We start from the raw sequence: 19811 nt of genomic DNA, 5'->3' as shown, positions 1-19811 counted from the left end.
TTGTTAATTTCATTATTTACCCAGAAATCATTCAAGAACAGGTTGCTCAATTTTCATGTATTTATACAGTTTTGAGTAAGTTTCTTTAGTATTGATTTCTATTTTTATTGCACTGTGATATGAGAGTGTGCGTTGTATGATTTCAGTTTTTTAAAATTTGCTGAGGATTATTTTATGTCCAATTGTGGGTTGATTTTAAAGTATGTACCTTGTTCAGATGAAAAGAATGTATATTCGCTTGTCTTTGTGTGGAATGTTCTGTAAACGTCTGTTAGGTCTATTTGATCAAGTGTGGAGTTTAGGTCCTGAATGAGCTGCCTATTATTGTCAGTGGGGTGTTGAAATCTCCCACTATTATTGTGTGTTTATCTGTGTGTCTTCATAGGTCTCGAAGAACTTGCTTTATGAATCTGGCTACTTGCTCTTGTTTTGGTTGTATATATGTTTAGGATACTTAGGTCTTGTTGAATTGAGCCCTTTACCATTATGTAATGCCTTTCTTTTTTTTTTTTTTTTAATCTTTGTTGGATTAAAGTCTGTTTTGTCTAAAACTAGAATAGCAACCTCTGCTTTTTTCTATTTTCCATTTGCTTTGTAGATTTTTCTCCATTCTTTTACTTGGAACTTGTGGATGCCATTGCATTTGAGATGGGTCTCTTGAAGACAGCATACAGTTGGTTCTTGATTCTTTATCCAGTTTGCCACTCTGTGCCTTTTAATTGGAACATTTAGTCCATTTACATTCCAGGTAAGTATTGAGATGTGTGGATTTATTCCTGTTGTCATGTTATTGGCTGGTTATTACGCAGACTCATGTGGGTGCCTTTATAGTGTCACTGGTCTATGTACTTAAGTGTATTTTTATAGTGGCAAGTAACTGTCTTTCCTTTCCATGTTTGGCACTCCCTTCAGGACATCTCATAAGGCAGATCTGATGGTAATGAAATCCCTTAGCATTTGCTTTTCTGAAAAGGATATTATTTCTTCATTTATGAAGCTTAATTTAGCTAGACATCAAGTTCTTGGTTGGAATTTTTTTTTTTTTGAGACGGAGTTTCGCTCTTGTTACCCAGGCTGGAGTGCAATGGCGCAATCTCGGCTCACCGCAACCTCCGCCCCCTGGGTTCAGGCAATTCTCCTGCCTCAGCCTCCTGAGTAGCTGGGATTACAGGCACGCGCCACCATGCCCAGCTAATTTTTTGTAATTTTTAGTAGAGACGGGGTTTCACCATGTTGACCAGGATGGTCTCGATCTCTTGACCTCGTGATCCACCCGCCTCGGCCTCCCAAAGTGCTGGGATTACAGGCTTGAGCCACCGCGCCCGGCCTGGAATTTTTTTTTTAAAGAATGCTGAATATAAGCTGATATGATTTGGCTCTGTGTCCCCACCCAAATCTCATGTTGAATTGTAATCCCCAGTGTTGGAGGTGGGGCCTGGTGAAAGGTGATTGGATCATGGGAGTGCTTTGTAATGGTTTAGCAACATGCCTCTAGTGCTGTCTCATGATAGAGTTCTCGTGAGCTCTAGTTGTTTGACAGTGTGTAAAACAACCAGATTCCTACTTCGTGCGCATGTGCTCATATTCTCTCTCTCCTACTGGCCATGTGAAGATGTGCTTATTTCCCCTTTGCCTTCTGCCATGATTGTAAGTGTCCTGAGGCCTCCCCAGAAGCAGAAGCCTGTACAGCCTGTAGAACTAGAGCCAATTAAACCTCTTTTCTTTATAAATTACCCAGTCTCAGGTATGTCCTTTTTTGAGACAGTCTTGCCCTGTCGCCCCGGCTGAGATCAGTGGCACGATCTCAGCTCATTTCACCTCCACTTCCAAAGCTCAAGCAATTCCCCTACCTCAGCCTCCCAAGTAGCTGGGATTATAAGTGCCCACCAGCACACCCAGCTAATTTTTGTTGTTGTTGTTGGTATTTTTAGTAGAGACAGGGTTTCACCATGTTGGCCAGGCTGGTCTCGAACTCCTGACCTCAAGTGATTCTCCCACCTTAGCTTCCCAAAATGCTGGGATTACAGGCATGAGCCACCATGTCCAGGCAGGTATGTCTTTATAGCAGTGCGATAACTAACCAATACATAGGGTCACAATCTCTTCTGGCTTGTAGGTTTTCTGCTGAAAGGACCACTGTTAGCTTGATGGGGTTCCCTTTTAAGGTGACCTACCTGCTCTTTCTGTCTACCTTTAACACTTTTTTCTTTCATTTTGACCTTGGAGAATCTGATGACCATGTGTCTTGGGAATGGTCTTCTTGTGTAGTATTTTTCAGGGGTTCTCTGCATTTCCAGAATTTGAATATTGGTTTTTTCAGTGACCTTTAGGAAATTTTCATGAACGATATCTTGAAATATGTGTTCCAAGTTGCCTGCTTTCTCTCCATGTCTTTCAGTGATGCTAGTGAGTTGTAGAGTTGGTCTCTTTACATAATCACGTATTTCTTGTAGGTTTTGTTCATCTTTATTTTTTTGTTGTTGGTTTTGTCTTAATTATTTTGGAGATCAGGTCTTTGAGTTCTGAAATTCTTTTCTCATCTTGGTTGATTTTTCTGTTAAGACTTGTTATTGTATTCTGAAATTCTTGAAGTGAGTTTTTTCAGTTCCATCATCTCCGTTTGGTTCTTTCTTAAAATGGCCATTTCATCTTTTATCTCCTGTGTTACTTAGAATTTTTCAGTTGGGCTTTGAGTATTTCCTGAATGTCAATGATCTTCATTCCTCTGCATATTCTAAATTCTATTTCTATCATTTCAGCCATTTCGGCTGGGTTGCAAACAATTGCTGGGGAACTAATGTAGTTGCAGGTAAGAAGACTGGACAGTCTGGCTTGAGTTTCTGGAGTTTCTTGCCCTGGTTCTTTCTCATTCCTGTGGGCTGATATTTCTTCAGTCTCTGAAGTTGCTGTCTTTTTTTTCCTTTTTTTTTTCTTTTTTGACTTTTATCTTCTTGGATGCCATTGGAGGTTTGATTATAGTATAAGGTGGGTTCTGTCGACTGGCTTTGCATCTAGTCTGCTTCTGGATTGTGAAGGAGCCCCGTCTGATTACTGTTTATATGCCTGTGTTTCTTTTGTTGGGTGTTCTGGGCCATGGGGCTCCCTCATGCAAAAGCCATATCCTTGGCAGGTGAGCCCTAATCTACTGTTCATGTGCTCCCCAGGAATCACAGGATTGTGCCTGCGTATGGAGTTCAGGCAGAAGCAGGACTGCTGGGCTGGAAGCTGTTGGAGGTATGGCTTGTCTGGCCAGGCCAGGAGTGGATGGACATCTGGGTGTTTCCAGGAAAACAGGAGGCTGTGCTCCTCAACAGATTCAGGCTGAAGTAGGACCACTGGGCTGGAAGCTCTAGCAGGTGCAGTTTGCCTGGCTGCCAGTAGCAGAGGTGGGTGGGGATGCCGGCCCTGCTGTCTAGGTGCTTTCTGGGATACAGGAGGCTGTGCCATTCAGCTGAGTTGCCACAGAGCACAACTGTGGACCAGAACTTTTCTCAAACTCCTTGGCTCAAAGCAGTCCTCCCACCTCTGTCTCCTTTAGTGCTGGGATTATAGATGTGAGCTACCATATCCAGCCTGGTTTCTTTTTAAGATGTTTATCTCTTCCTTTATTTCGTAGATTTCCTTAGAAGTTTCTTTTTGTTGGTTTTCAACCTTGTCTTGGATCTTTGTTGAGCTTCCCTGCAATCCATGCTTTTAATTCTTTATCTGTCACTTCTGAGTTTCCATTTTGGTTAGGGACCATTGCTGGAGAGCTTGTGTGATCCTTTGGTGGTGTCATTGTATTCAGATTTTTCATGGTGCAGAATTCTTGTGCTGGTTCCTTCTCTCCTGGAGACACTGGCACTTCTAATTTTTGTAATTATTTTTGTGCACGTAGAAATTTTTTCTTCTTTCTCTGTGATATTATTGCTTTTTCTTCTTTCCCTTTTCCCCACTGACTAGGGGGTTGTGACCATAGAAAATACTGGGTAGGATCTTTTGGCTTTGCTTCTATAACCATAAGCCCTTCTGTTGGCAGGTTTTAAATTGGGCTGTACAGTTCTACCTACCAGCCAGTAGATAGTGCATATGGGTAAGCGCTAGCTGTGGCCAAAGTGGCCGAGTGTACACTTGATCCTTGTTTACTGGGAGCTGCTCTCTGTTGCCTCAGGCAGTGGGCTGATTCATGGAGTAAACAGTGGTCTGTGCTCCCTCCTCAGCCCTGGGAAGGTGTGGGGAGGGGTGGAAGGTGGGCAGGGCTGTACCAAGCTGGTCCACTACAGGATCCCCAATGGCAGGCATAAGAACCAAGGCCAAAGGAGAATCCAGTGGGTGCCCACCAAGTGCCCAGAAGTGTGTCCAGGAGCTGAGGAACCTCCTTGACCCCAAGACCCCATCTACACATGGATGGGGTGGCCTAAACTCATAATCCAGGAGAGTGAGTGCTCCAAATGCTTAGAGATATGACTGGGCATGGAGCACAGATAGCCTCCCATGCACCAAGATCTTTGCACAGGAATGGTAGGGTGGCTTAGGTTGCTGTTCAGATGAGCAAGTGCTCCAAATGCCTGGAGATCTGCCTGGATCTGAAGCAGAGATGGGGACCCCCTGCACCGGGATCTCTGCACAGAAAAGGTGGAGCTGTTCAGGCTATCAATCCCAGCAAGCAGGTGCTTTCCGTGCCTGGAGATCTGCCTGGGCATAGAGCAGAGAGGCCCTTCTATACCATGATATATGCCCAGGGAGGGCCAGGCAGCTCAGGCTGCTTAACCAGGCAAGTGGGTGCTTTGAATGCGTGGAGATATGCCTGAGTGTAAAGTGGAGAGGACCCCTGCTGCACAGGAAGGATGGGGTGATTCGAGCTAGTCCATGCAAGTAGCTGCTCCAAATGCTTGGAGATCTGCCTAAGTGTGAAGCAGAGAGAGCCCTACTGCACCATGATCTATGCACAGAAAGGGTAGGGTGGTTCCGCCTGCTGATCCATGCTCTGAATACCTGGAGATCTGCCTGGGTGTGGAGCAGAGAGGGCCCTGCTGTACCACAGTCGATGTCCATGAAAGGTATGGTGGCTCAGGCTACTGGTCCAGGCAAGTGGGTGCTCTGAATGCCTGGATTTATGCCTGGGGTGGAATGGAGAGGGCCCCACTGCACCACGATTTTAGGAGAGCATGCTGGGGCACCCAGCAGTGATATACACAGACTGCTTTCAGGTCATCAAGATGGCCCTGGCTGCAAGTCTCACTGTCCAGGAGAAAGTGTAGCTATAGCAGCTCTCCCCCTGTCTAAGGCCTCCAATGGGCGAGAGCACAGTTCCAGCACTCCAGTTAGCTTCAGGGATTAGGACCAATGAAGTTCTCTTCCTTGGCCTGGGTTGCTCAGATCCCCAGGGAAAACGTATCACGGAGAGGCTCTCTGCCTTTCTTGTATACTGGGGCTTCTCTCACTTTTATCAGCCTGTGTTCTTCCTGCTATCTGGATATCCTTTATGATTCTACTGGGTTTCTGTTTTCCTTCCTGAATTAAAGCTTACAGAGTTGATTGGTTTTTTTTTTTTTTTTTTTTTGAGACAAGGTCTCACACTCTGACCTAGGCTAGAGTGCTGTGGCAAGATTATGGTTCACTACAGACTTGGCCTCCCAGGCTCAGGTGATTCTCCTGCTTCAATGTCCAGAGTAGCTAGGACTACCACCATGTCTGGCTGATTTTTTTTTTCAGAGATGGGATTTTACCGTGTCACCCAGGCTGGTCTTGAACACCTAAGCTTAAGCGAAGCAATCCAACCACCTTGGCCTTCCCAGGTGGTGGGATTACAGGCTTGAGCTAACATGCCCGACCCACAGTTGATCTTTATATACTATCTTGATATTTCCAAGTGGCTAAAAGTCTCTAATTCACCATGTTGGGAGGAAAAAAGATGCCACATTACCTTTATCATTCACTTTATTTTTCTCTGTCACACATATACATACTGTTTTCCTAAGATATTTAAGAGTAGTTTGCATACTTCATACCTTTTTTTTTTTTTTTTTTTTTTTGAGACAGTCTCACCTTGTTGCCCAGGCTGGAGTGCAGTGGCACAATCTTGGCTGACTGCATCCTTATTCTCCCAAGTAGCTGGTACTACAGGTGCGTACCACCAGGCCCAGCTAATTTTGGTGTTTTTGGTAGAGACGGTTTCACCATGTTGGCTAGACTGGTCTCAAACTCCTAACCTCAGATGATCCACCCACTTCAGTCTCCCAAAGTGCTGGGATTACAGGTGTAAGCCATTGCTCCTCCCCACCCTTTTATCGCTTAATATTTCTGTGTTTCTTAAGACAAAGGTGTTCTTTCATGTGTTAATAACTACAGGAAATTGTCACATTAGGAAATTGATACAGTAATCTACAGTCTGTATTCCAATTTTGCGATTTACCAATAATATCCCTTAAAGCATTTACTACCATCTGATACAGGACCTTTAGTTGTCGTATCTCTTGCATTTCCTTTAAATTGTAATCGTTCTTCTGCCTTTCTCATAACATTGGCATTTTTTGAAGAGTATATTTATCGGATGTTCCTCAGATTAGGTTTCTCCATGTCCTTGAGATTAGATTTCATTTATGGGTTCCCAGTTCAACTTCTTGTCAGTGATGTTGTGTCTTTCCCAGAGTATTGTCACATGCAGAGGCACATGATGTCTCTTTTCCACATTGTTGATAATAATTTTGATCTACTCAGTTAAGGGATTGCCCAGTTCTTCATAGTATAGTTACTTATTTTTTTTTCTTGTAACTAATAAGCAGTCTGTGAGGAAAAACTTTTTGTTTTTCTACTTTTTTCTAATTAATGTCTTTGTAGAAAATTTAAAAATATATAGGTAAGCTAAAGTTAGGGGAACATTGTCTTATAAACCTAGGCATAACTACATTTTGGTGTATATTGGTACATCTCTTTTCTTTATGTTATAATAATAATAACCAAAAAGGACTATACCTTAAATACTGTTTGGTAAATCACTTTATTCATTTAGCAGTATGTTTTAAATATTTTTTTTCTTGTGTCACTAACTATATGATATTTTAATGGCTGCATAGTTTTCCATTATGTGGTAGTCCCTTGCCTATAGATTATTCTGTGATGTTTGGTTTAGCCTGACATTCCAGGTACAAGAGATCCTTAATGGCTCTCCTCTAAGGCTTAGGGAATCTCTTATACCCAAGAGCCTCCAACCGTGGAATCTTGATGTCTGTCTTTTCCCATTAGCACTGCCTTGTTGTTTTTCTTTTCCGCTGTTCCTTACTAACACACTATGTTCCTTTTTCTGACCATTTCTAGGTCCAGGGTAGCACACTTTTATCATATATTAAACCTATTTCTGATTCACTTGGGTTGTTTTCATGCTTTAACTGCTAATATTGTATCAGGATGTTGATTTTTTTGTTTGTTTTATTACGAATATATACAATTATGAGTTAAATGAAGTTTTATAGGGTAGTCTTTTGAGTAGAGCATCTGGCCAAAATACCTTCATGCCCACCAAAAACAAAAACACAGAATTTTTGGAGCACAGTTTATCTATTTTTATTTGGAACTTCTTTTTCTATTACCTGAACTTCTAGTTAACCTATATTCATATTTTGGGTCAGGTATCCTAGGAGATCTCAGCGCTTGTCTATTAGAATTACTTAGCAAATTATCTTGAGTGAACTTACTCTACGGAAGATAAAGTATAACCTCAAAATGCATTATTTTATAGATTTTTTTCTCCCTTTAATATTTAATCATTTGAAAGTCTCTCTTCCCCTACACATTGTTTAGTTTTAAGCTGTTTAGGCATATTGGAAATATAAGCTCTCTGTGTAGATGTGGGACAGTTTACAAATGAATCAGTCCATGCTTTCATAATTTAGTGCAAATGTGACAAAATTATGTTTGGGAGATTTATGTGTAGAGTCTCTTATTGACCGAAGGCAAAATAGTTTTAACAATATTAAGTGAATGAAGTAACTTTATTTTTAAACTTTTTTTTTTTTGAGACATTATCAGTCAGGCTGGAGTGCAATGGCACAATCTCGGCTCACTGCAACCTCCACCTCACAGATTCAAGCAATTTCTCCTACCTCAACCTCCCAAGAAGCTGGGATTACAGGTGCTCACCACCATGCCTAGCTAATTTTTTGTATTTTTAGTTGAGATGGGGAAGTAACGTCTGCTGTTTTATAGACAACAATGTACATAGTGATACCCTGTCTCAAAAAAATGTAAAAAATTAGCTGGGCGTGGTGACACACAACTGTAGTCCCAGCTACTCAGAAAGCTGAGGTGGTGGGAGGATTGCTTGACCCCAGGAGTTGGAGGCTGCAGTGACTTAAGATTGTGCCACGTGTTCCAGCCTGCATGACAGAGCAGGATCCTGTCTCTTAAAAAAAAAATGGCTGCTATGATGTTGGTAGTCATGTTGAAAGATTGTGTCATTTACAACACTAAGAAAAGTAAATAAAATATTAAAGCATATATTTGGTATATTTAATGTGAACTTTAATGTGTGCAAAGTATAGAAAGGTCTTTGAGGCACAACTAAAAGAATAAACCCATCTCTCTGTCTTTTCGAACTTGTAGGCCGGGCGCGGTGGCTCAAGCCTGTAATCCCAGCACTTTGGGAGGCTGAGGCGGGTGGATCATGAGGTCAAGAGATCAAGACCATCCCTTGGTCAACATGGTGAAACCCTGTCTCTACTAAAAATACAAAAAATTAGCTGGGTATGGTGGCACGTGCCTGTAATCCCGGCTACTCAGGAGGCTGAGGCAGGAGAATTGTCTGAACCCAGGAGGCAGAGGTTGCAGTGAGCTGAGTTCACGCCATTGCACTCCAGCCTGGGCAACAAGAGCGAAACTCCATCTCAAAAAAAAAAAAAGAACTTGTAGTATTTTTATAATATCATATCAGCCTCTCTGTTATACTTCAACATTATTAAATACTGTTGACATGTACATTTTTAAATAGTCATTAAAAGTTTATTTACTTTAAGGTATGCTTTGCAGTATTTTAAAATAAGTAATGGATTTTAATATGACCTTAATTTTCATTAAATGCATGAGTGACAATTTATTTAAAAAGCAGAGGCCAGGTGTGATGGCTCACGCCTGTAATCCCAGCACTTTGGGAGGCCAAGGCCACGGATTACCTGAGGTCAGGAGTTCCAGACCAGCCTGGCCAACATGGTGAAACCCTGTCTCTACTAAAAAATACAAAAACGTAGCCAGGTGTGGTGACTTGTGCCTATAATCCCAGCCACTCAGGAGGCTGAGGCAGGAGTATTTCTTGAACCTGGGAGGCGGAGGTTGTAGTGAGCTGAGATTGTGCCATTGCACACTAGCCTGGGCAACGAGGAAAATTCTGTCTTATTGAAAAAAAAAGACAGAAAAAATGTGATTTTTTATTAATATTCCTGGTCTATATTAACTTTTTAAAAGTAATAAAATTTACATTTTGATATGTAAAGTAAGTTAAAGATGTAACTCCTTTAACTATGAAATTAAAATCTTTTTCTTAGCACTAGGGGGCACCCCTGATTTATAAATTAATGTTATACTTAATCTTGCATAGAAAGTGGAGTGAAATGAAATTATTTGAAAAATATTTATTGCAAACTGGATTATTAAGTTGGTTTTATTGTATAGCAGTATAAATACAAGTTGATTCTTCATAATATAAGGACAATGAAGTTTATAGAATGAGATAGTTTAGGTGGGAGAAAATTAAAGTATTTTTGTGCTTTATTCATTTTCACATTGATTTTTTATGTGGGTGCTTTAAATGGTTTTAAAACTTCATGATTTTAAATATATTTCTGTTTTAAAAGTTCTAGCACAGTGTTCTGCTCTTGGCAGGTGCTTAGGTCATATCTGAATAAACGAAGATAAATTCAAGATGTGACTGAAGGCTGCTATCATTAGTAATAATTTTTAAGCATTTCAAAACCAAGAGCATGTTTTGCTACATCTAGGAAACATATCTTAGCCATTCTCATTCATTGTGTTTGCAATTAGGATTTTTAGTGATGTTCAGCAACAATCCCTTGGCAAAGGTATATTTCTAAGGTTTTGTCTTCTTTATTTAAGAGACTCTTGAATTTAAGCTTTATGGGGATTAAGTAAATAGTAACATCTGCATCATCATTGTATTCCATTAATAGCATACTTACCATGGCCCAACACTGTTGTAGGTACTTTACGTACATTAACTCATTTCTCTTCACCACAACTCTATGAAATAGGTATTTCTTATTATCCCTATTTTATAGTTGAGAAAACTGAGTACAGAAAAGTTAAAATTTCCTGGGTTTACACACAGATAGTATGGTTCCAAAATTTGTTCTTTTAAATCACTATATCCTGTATTGCTCCAGAGAAAGGAAGCTTAGCATTGAAGTAATTGACATTTATAACTCAGGTTTGTTTTTTTTTTTTTTTGAGACAGAGTTTCACTCTTGTTGCCCAGGCTGGAGTCCAGTGGCATGATCTCGGCTCACTGTAACCTCCGCCTCCAGGGTTCAAGCAATTCTCCTGCCTCAGCCTCAGTACAGTGGCACGATCTCGGCTCACTGTAACCTCCGCCTCCAGGGTTCAAGCAATTCTCCTGCCTCAGCCTCCCGAGTAGCTGGGACTACAGGCTTGCGCCACTATGATTAGCTAACTTTTGTATTTTTAGTAGAGACAGGGTTATACCATGTTGACCAGGATGGTCTCAATCTCTTGACCTCGTGATCCACCCACCTCGGCCTCCCAAAGTGCTGTGATTATAGGCGTGAGCCACTGCGCCCAGCCTAAAACTCAGCTTTTAAAGAGAGCATAGCATAGAATACCTAATTTATAGACACATACCATTTCACTTATGAAAAATATCATAGATCTTTAAAGTTGAAAAGAGATCTTAAAGTTTATTTACCTCTACCATTTTACAGAGAGGAAGAAATTCTGTCCTAGAGAGGTAAAGTTACCTACTCTGTTTATATGGGAGGTTATTTTCGAAAAGATATTAGAACTTCAAGTAAGTACTGTGACTTCCAGTAAAGTGAAAAGAAATACTGTGTTGTGGAAAGAATATTTGACTAGAATTTTGATGGCTTAAATCTTGTTCTTGGCTCCTTATGTACCATCCTGTGTCCACAGAGGCTCTGTGTTTCTTTGTGTTATGTGGGTATGACATATCTTACCTAATTAGTGTTATTGGTAGTTGTGAAAATCAACATAATGCATTAATGATATTCAATAAACTTTAAAGTCCTATACAGATAAACATAGTGTGTATCATGGTACAGTAAAGCCGCAGTATCTGTGGGTTCTATATCTATGGATTCAAACAACTCTGAGTTGAAAATATTTGGGGCAAAAAAAGGATGGTTGCATCTGTACTGAACATATACAGATTTTGCCTTGCCATAATTCCCTAAACAATACAGTATAACAACTATTCATTTAGCATTAACATTGTAGGAAGTGTTATGAATAATCTGGAGGTGATTTAAAGTATACAAGAGGATGTATACAGGTGATATGCAAATACTGGACCATTGTATAAAGGCCTTACACATCTGTGGATTTTGGTGTATATAGTGGATCCTGGAACAAATCCCCCATGGGTACTGAGAGATGACTATATTTTTATGACATGTATTCCATAATATTTTAAGTATTTGTGATACCTTGGTAATCTAGATCACGAGCTATGATAAGCGTATTCAGTATTGTTGATTTACGGATGTCATTTGGATCACTAAAAATTTATTGTGTTGTGGTATTAGTTCCTTTGCCATGCATTGTTTTACACATTTCATTTGCTTAAAACTAAGAAATTTGTGCATTTGATTTTTTTTCTTCACAATACCCAGTTAGCAAAAAGTTATACTTTTGCTTTGCTTATGAAGAACATAACGGTAACATCTACTGAATACTGTTTGTTTGGTGTTTCTGATTGTTTGAAAATAGCATACAAGATTGTCCTCAATCTGGATTTAGTGGCTTAGCTAAGATAATAAATAGAGTTTAGTGAAGTTGAAGTATTTTGTTTCTTGGCATGGTGGTAGGCATAGAGTTGTTTTCTTAAACTTCAAGGAAAACATATGCTTAAGTTTTTTATTTTTTACAGGAATAATGTATTTGTGGCCTTGGACATGAGGCAATCAGTCCTCTGTTGCTGTTAACATAAGGTCGGGGACTGATGAGGAAAGCATGGACCTAATGAACGGGCAGGCAAGCAACGTCAATATTGCAGCTACTGCTTCTGAGGTAAGATATTTAAGAAGCTTAGTTATAAAGTTTCTTACCTGACGTTCTAATTTTTCAAGCATTATGTTTGTTCATATACCTAAATCAGAAGTGCAACACATATTTTAACTTTTACTTTAGTGATTCATATGTTCGCTCTGCATCAAAGAAATACTCAATCCTTATCTACTTAAGATACTGGGAAAATAATGATAAATAGTGGCAACTCGTAAAACTCTTTAAAAAGAAATTCTATGTTTCTTTTAAAACTAGAGTATTTTTATATTACATCATATTTTGTTTTTGTTTTTGTTTTGAGATGGAGTCTTGATCTGTCACCAGGCGCTAGGCTGGAGTGCAGTGGTGCAATTTCAGCTCACTGCAACCTCTGCCTCCTGCCTCAGCCTCCCAAGTAGCTGGGACTACAGGCGCATGCCAACACACCCAGCTAATTTTGGTATTTTTAGTGGAGATGGGGTTTCACCATATTGGCCAGGATGGTTTTGATCTCTTGATCTCGTGATCTGCCCGCCTCGGCCTCCCAAAGTGCTGGGATTGCAGGCATGAGCCACTGCACCCAGCCTCTACATTGCATCATATTTGAGGACGATAATGCAAGTAAGGCAAAGAAAGATTCTTTTATTTGGAATCACTAAATTTTGGACACCATCCAGATCGCTTGATTCCATGTGTATTAGAGGAAACCAAAGAACTGTTAGGCTGGAATATTGGAAGGGCTTACTCTGCTGATGTAGTTTAGCATTTAAGATGGAGATGTGAAGACTGAACTAGATGCTCACCCCTCTAGTTAATATATTATGATCATATTTTTGCCCCAACCTTTTTTTTTTTTTCCTTTAAATCTAGGGAACTTGCCTGCTTTCCTTAATAAGTTTAGCATCTATCTAGCTTCTATATTTCTTCTTTAATTTTATCTTAGTATATTGGATGGGAATAATGTTTATGACCCTTTAACACCTTGATCTCAAAGTTCCTTAATAGCCTCAACTCCATTTTGCTTCAGCCAGTTACTTAGGCCTTAATATCACTGAAAATATTCTAAGTGTTTGGTTTCATTTGTTTTTCTTATGTAGATGATTTCTTTATTTTTATATCTAGCCCTGGCATCCTTCATGAATTTTGTTAAGCATTTTTGATGGACCAGACATTGGTAATATCCACAAGATCAAGTTTCTTATTACTATTCTGCTCCACAACCATAAAGAAAATAGTCCAAGCCTTTTCTCAAACTTAACGTTAATAGCTTCACATTTCCATAGCCATCTAAGTTTAAATCTTTAGAGGGATGTGTGTGTGTGTTTTGAGAGAGTTTCACTCTTGTCATCCAGAATGGAGTACAGTAATGTGATCTCGGCTCACTGCAACCCCTACCTCCTGGGTTCACGCAATTCTCCTGCCTCAGCCTCCCAAGTAGCTGGGATTACAGGTGCTCGCCACCACACCCAGGTAATTTTGTATTTTTAGTAGAGATGGGGTTTCACCATGTTGGCCAGGCTGGTCTCAATCTCCTGACCTCAGGTGAGCCGCCTGCGTCAGCCTTCCAAAGTGCTGGGATTATAAATGTGAGCCATTGCACTCAACCGATGTGTTTGTTAATTAACTTCGTTTTGCCCACCACAACCGTTGTCTCATCATAGCAGAGAGAGTCCACTAGCAAGACAGAAGTTACAATTTTATATAATGTGATTGTGGAAGGGACATCTCATCCCCTTTTCCATATTCTACTGGTTAGAAAAGAAACAAGTCACAGGTCCTACCCATACTCAAGGAGAGAGAATCACACAGGGGAGAGAATACCAAGAGATAGAGATCTTTAGCAGCTATCTTAGAGCCTGTCCACTGTGCTTTATCTCTGGGATCCAGTACTTTTCTCCTTATTTCTATTACTGTACTACCATCTTATTTTGGTCATTTTTTATTTCTTGTCTAGATTAGTGCCATGGCTTTTTAGTTTGGTTGTTGCACTTGTATTCTTTGTTGTTTCTGATCCTTCGACTGAAAATTTAAGATTAGTATTCTTAAAATGCAACTCTTAAACTTTATCTTTTCCCAAAACTGTCTGTGGTTATTCATTGCCTACTAATTAAATTCAAATGCCCCCTTGGCCTTTTATTCAAAACTTTCTTCAAAATGGCTCTAAATTTTTGGATTTAACCCCTACTGATCCTCTACTTGAACATTTGCTGGTATCTGTATGAACCATTACATTTTCCTTCTTCCATCTTAACTTTGCCTAGACCAGTTTTTCTAGCTGGAATTTTTCTTCCTATTCTAGTGTCCCCTCCTCATCACTGCACACACACACAAAAATTTGTCTTTCAAACATATTTCAAATGCTTTTAATAGACCCTCCTCTAATCCCTTAAACAGATGGGAGCTTTCCTATTTTTAAAACTATCACTTAGAAAAACCTCTTTCTGTAATTTTTTTCTATAAATTTATACATAGCTTTTTAAATATAACCATAGGATTATGTTTATGTTTGTAATACATGTTTGTTTTCTTCATATATTTATAACCATATTTCTTGAATGTGTTATATGTATGTATGTGTATGGTATATTTTTAACTATATATCCGGAAATACCTGTTCTAGTATCATAGGAAGCAGAATACAAATATTTGTCAAATAAAAGAGATCATTTCACTTGCAAACAATTCTGTTGACTTTTCTAAAAGTGAATGAATTACATCAGGCTTCAGAGTATAGTATAATTAGCAGATGTAAAGTAAGAATGAAAAAGTCTGCCCTTTAAATTGTCCAATTATTGTGGCAAGATAATAAAATTAAAAATCTATGTTTTCCACCTTCTCTTAAAATACAGATCTAGTAAATTCAAGTACAAATTTCTTATAAAAGTGATAAGCTTGCAGAATGGATAAAATACTTCATCTGGGTTGGCTGACTTCTCTTTTCTCAGTACCTTTTATATTTAACTTGTGTTTGAAGTTTCTGTCAGTAGGAGAATTACAGTGAACATGTTTTCAGACATTTAGAAGTATCAGTAGTTTTTGAGTCATGCCTTGAATGAATTACTGCTATTCTCTTAGTGGACATTATTGCTTGGTGTCTCATTACCAATTTATTACTGGTATTAGGGAAGCACGTCAAAATGCACACTAGTAATTTTTTAAGCCTCTAGTGGCTAAGAAGGAAAAAAGAAGTGTTTATTCTTTTTGATAAGCAATAAAATAGTCATGATAATTTACTTAACTTGTCTTGAATGAGTTAAAAACTTGGAGAAAATTACTGATTTATATATATGACTCATGTATTCACCTGACAGAATGCATCTAGTTATTTGGACAGCTATTGGATTAGTATATACTGCTTAACTGATGTCTATTTCAATACTTAACATTATGAATAAAATTTTGTATTAGTTTTGGGACATAAAATATATTGTTGACACACTATAAACTAGTCATAGTTACAGAAATTAAACGCAAGAAATAAAACACTTGAGGGACCTTAAGTTTGTGCTTGGGTTTATTCACTGGAATTCAGGTTTCTGCTCAGATTTCTAAAGGGCTTAGAATTCATCATTCCTGTCCTCACAATAGGAAAAAAGCTAAACAAACTGAAAATCAATAACTCCTCTTAGCTCTATCAGAGAATTGGTATCACAGAAGCAAACTGATAGGGATGCCCTGAAACCTGGAGAGATAGGCAAATAGAGAATCACCGCTTATAGGAGCAGAAGTCAGTGGAGCCACGTAAACCCTAATTGATGAACTGCTGGAGACTGTGAACTAGCTTGGAAGTTTAAAACTCCTGGGGGCCCAGTCTTAGGTTCTTCTCACCCTCTACTTTTGTGATTTTTGTTATCTCTAGGATGCCAACCAGCTTCTCACAGTAAAGACAGAGAAAAATTCCCTTGTGCTTCTAGCAGGGGAAGGAGAGAAGCAGCCATTTTGAAATACAACCAGATTGAAATATATCCAGAGCATTCTGTTCTACACCTGCCCTCAAGGGAAGCTACTTCACCAGAGCCTAACCTATTTGGGAGAGGAAAAATCTTCAACTTCAAGCCCCTCTAGACTTGCTGTTTCACCTAAGCAGAGTGAGGGGAGCAGAGAAGCATTTGTGAAGGTCACAGACTGAAACCTAATCATAGGAGTATAGGATACTCTCCCTCAGCACCCCCTCAAACACACACATGCTCACACACACTCACACACACACACACACACACACTCACACTTAATTCTCTACCTTACCGCACCACATCATCAGGGCTCCCCCACCACCTCCTCAGACCTACACCCTTACCTTACCCCACCCTACCAGCACCCCTCAAACACACACACACACACACACACACACACACACACATGCACCTCTCTACCTTACCACACTACATCAGCAGGGCTCCCACCACTTTCTCACACATACACCCTTACCTTACCCCACCATGCCAGCACCCTTCAAACACACACACACACACACACACACACGCACCCACCCCCTACCTAACCCCACCACATCAGCAGGGTTCCTGTAGAATACTAAGATTTCATCTGAAAGAACTGTAAGGCTCAGATTGTGAAAAGGGATTTCTAGGGAAACCCAAAGACAACACAGGATCAAAAAAAAAAAGATACTAGAGGAAATTGAAGACTCGGACACCTGTAACACCACCAAATTATAAGCGCAGCATAATGCCTAGCATGACAAACATAAAACCTTACAGTAAAGGCCTGTTCAACCTCAGTTTCTACTACCCAATATACAGTTTCTAGCTTTCAACAAAAAATTACAAGCCATGCTGAAAGGCAAGGAAAAAACACAGTTTGAAGAGAGAAATCAAGTAAAAGAACCATACTCATATGCCAGAGATTTCACAATTATCAGACTGGCAGTTAAAATAACTGCAATTAATATGCCAAAGGCTCTAATGAAAAAAAAAAGCGGACAACATGTGAGAACAAATGATTAATATAAGTAGGGATCTTGAAACTCTTAAAAATCAAAAAGAAATGCTAGGATTCAAAAGCACTGTGGCAAAAATGAAGAATGCCTTTGGGGAGCTAATCACTAGACTGCTGACCAACAGACAGCTAAGGAAAGAATCAGTGAGCTGGAAGATATGTCAGTAAAACTTCCCAAACTAAAATGCAAAGAGAAAATAGAATGAAAAGAACAGAATAGCCCAGGACTGTGGGACAAACGGTGTAACATGTGCATAAGGGGAACACCAGAAGGAGGGAAAGAAGCAGAAGAAATGTTTGAAGTAATAATAGTTGAGAATTTTTCAAAATTAATGACAGGTCCATTTCTTTATAATGATCATGGCTCAATACTTGGTATGTAGCTGCTACTAAAGGCGGGGGAGCAAAAATGAGGCGTAATGACAGGAGCTCAAAACTGATGTATGTAATAGCTGGTGGGTTGATCTGTGTATACTGTGCTAATTGAAACGGTTAATTTTTTTGCTGTTATCTGAAACCTCATATACTACCACCATGTAATAGAGCCTGATCTAAATATTCTTATATTGATGTTCCTCTGAATTTAGCCAACTGATATAGAATATATTATTATGTCGTGGAGGCGAAGTGGAAAATTTTAACAGTAATAAGATTTTCAAGGTCAAAATTCACCTTTCATTCTTCGTATAGCCACAGCATATTCAAACTTAAAACTAATTTTTAAGCAGAGAAAACTTAAATTTGTAATATAATAGGAAGAATACTATTAATTGTACTATCACAGACAGATCACTTAACTATGAATGGATCATATATAACTCTTTAATTAACAGCATTCTGAGTATTTTCTGATAAGTTATAAAGGTAATTTGTCTTTCTTAATAAAAATTAGTTTAAAAATTTTTAAATAGTTGTAAAGACTTCTCCCCTGACTTCCCTTTACCTTATTTGAGAATCATTGAATTAGTTAAAATCATTTATTTCTATAGGAGATGATAGGCTGTCCGGATGAGGAAACGGAGACACAAGAAAATAACTCATTCAAGAACCTAAAACTTTAAAGTCGCAGTTTTAGATTTCAAGTTGTCTGACCCTTTATCTGGTACTCTAAGATCTAAGCAGCATGTTCTGCTCAGCTTTTCTGCAGCATTTGTTGGCCTACTGTTTTGTTTTCTCAGTTTTTAAGGCCAGTCTAGTTTGTCACTTGACTGTGAGACAGTATTAAAAAGGCTGCATTTTCTTTCACTTTAACAGAAAAGTAGCAGCTCTGAATCCTTAAGTGACAAAGGTTCTGAATTGAAGAAAAGCTTTGATGCTGTGGTATTTGATGTTCTTAAGGTTACGCCAGAAGAATATGCGGTAAGCCTCCTACCTCTGCCTTCTCCAGTTGTGCACATAATTTACATGTTAGTAGTATAGAGTTAGAATTTGTAGGTCCAGCAAAAGAGATGGCTTTTAAGAAGCTGGATATGAGAATTTATTGGGGAAAATAGTACAACTATGGGGCAAACAGAGGGATAAAGTGGGAAAAGTAAGAAAAGTTGTACATTTTTTTGGGGCAGCTTTATAAGTTACACTCGATTTGGTAAGTAACAGTATATAATTACCATTATGGTAATTGCTTTCATCCCTCTATACCATTTCTCTAAGCCAACTGTATTTTATTGACATACCTAAGAAACATTTGCACTGTTCTTTAATTAAACAATCGAAACATGAAATGTGAAGGTGTTATTGCAACATCATGAAAGGTATCTAGAAAAACATTTTTTAACTAATATAAATATATTTGTTTTTTCATTCTCCTTTAATTTGTTAGCAGAATATCTTAATTTCCTAATGTTAAACCACTCCTGCATTCCAGAGATAAACCGTGTTTGGTCATAGCATATTATTTCCTTGATATTGTTGAATTTTGTTGTATGTCTATAGCCATAAGTGGGATAGGTCCATGACATATAAAGCTCTGAGATATAATGTGTTGGCTTTAGTGTAGTTTCATTATTTATTTATAAGTTAGGAAGAAAAACTTTTTAGTAATAATTCACTTTTATACCACTGAGGAGCTGTAATTTAATCATCATAACAAGAACACTGCTGTATGAACTAACAAATATGTTTTTATTTTTTGATTATAATTTGATGTGCCTGTCCAAATTTTAAAATAATTTTTATTTTTTAACTTTATACAATTTATCTTCCAAGAAAATACAAATAGACATTAGATAATTAGAAATAATTTTATTTAATGGTACAGGGGCTACATTTTATTTTCTGTAAGCCCTTATAAAATTGAGTATTCAGTAATAATTTTAGTATAGAATATAATTTTTAATTTAGGTTACATGTCTTGGTATAGCATTCCAAAGAAGAAATTGTCATTTTTACTTTTTATTTCAGGGTCAGATAACATTAATGGATGTTCCAGTATTTAAAGCTATTCAACCAGATGTAAGTAGTTTTGAGAATGTTCCTTTTTTTAAGTATAGAAAACGATCAATCTCAAATTAAGATGTTTTAGAAATGTTAAATTATACTTCATATTAATTTTAAAATGTTTGAAACTTGTATTATAACTTACCTACATATTATTTGAGCCTCAGAAACCCATGTGGCATTCTTAGCAATAC

The 19811-nt window shown here is 38.5% G+C and overlaps 1 protein-coding gene across 12 annotated transcripts in view; it reads left to right on the top strand.

Annotated features, from left to right (window-relative positions):
* The window catches only part of RALGPS2 (Ral GEF with PH domain and SH3 binding motif 2), a 188104-nt gene that overhangs the window by 35154 nt on the left and 133139 nt on the right, over positions 1–19811 (top strand). For 4 of the 12 annotated variants that reach the window (XM_035279977.3, XM_035279970.3, XM_035279978.3 and 1 more), the window contains 4 exons: positions 599–748; positions 12110–12249; positions 18436–18540; positions 19582–19632. In XM_035279977.3, the coding sequence (XP_035135868.1) occupies positions 12193–12249; positions 18436–18540; positions 19582–19632 (213 nt within the window). In that variant the 5' untranslated portion in view covers positions 599–748; positions 12110–12192. Of the gene's footprint in view, positions 1–598; positions 749–3164; positions 3235–12109; positions 12250–18435; positions 18541–19581; positions 19633–19811 lie in introns of all 12 variants that reach the window. The other 8 variants (XM_035279976.3, XM_035279969.3, XM_078356234.1 and 5 more) reach the window with 3 other exon arrangements.

This window comes from Callithrix jacchus, chromosome 18, assembly GCF_049354715.1.
Source record: "Callithrix jacchus isolate 240 chromosome 18, calJac240_pri, whole genome shotgun sequence".
Lineage (NCBI taxonomy): Eukaryota > Metazoa > Chordata > Mammalia > Primates > Cebidae > Callithrix > Callithrix jacchus.
This window is presented reverse-complemented; position numbering and strand designations above follow the sequence as displayed.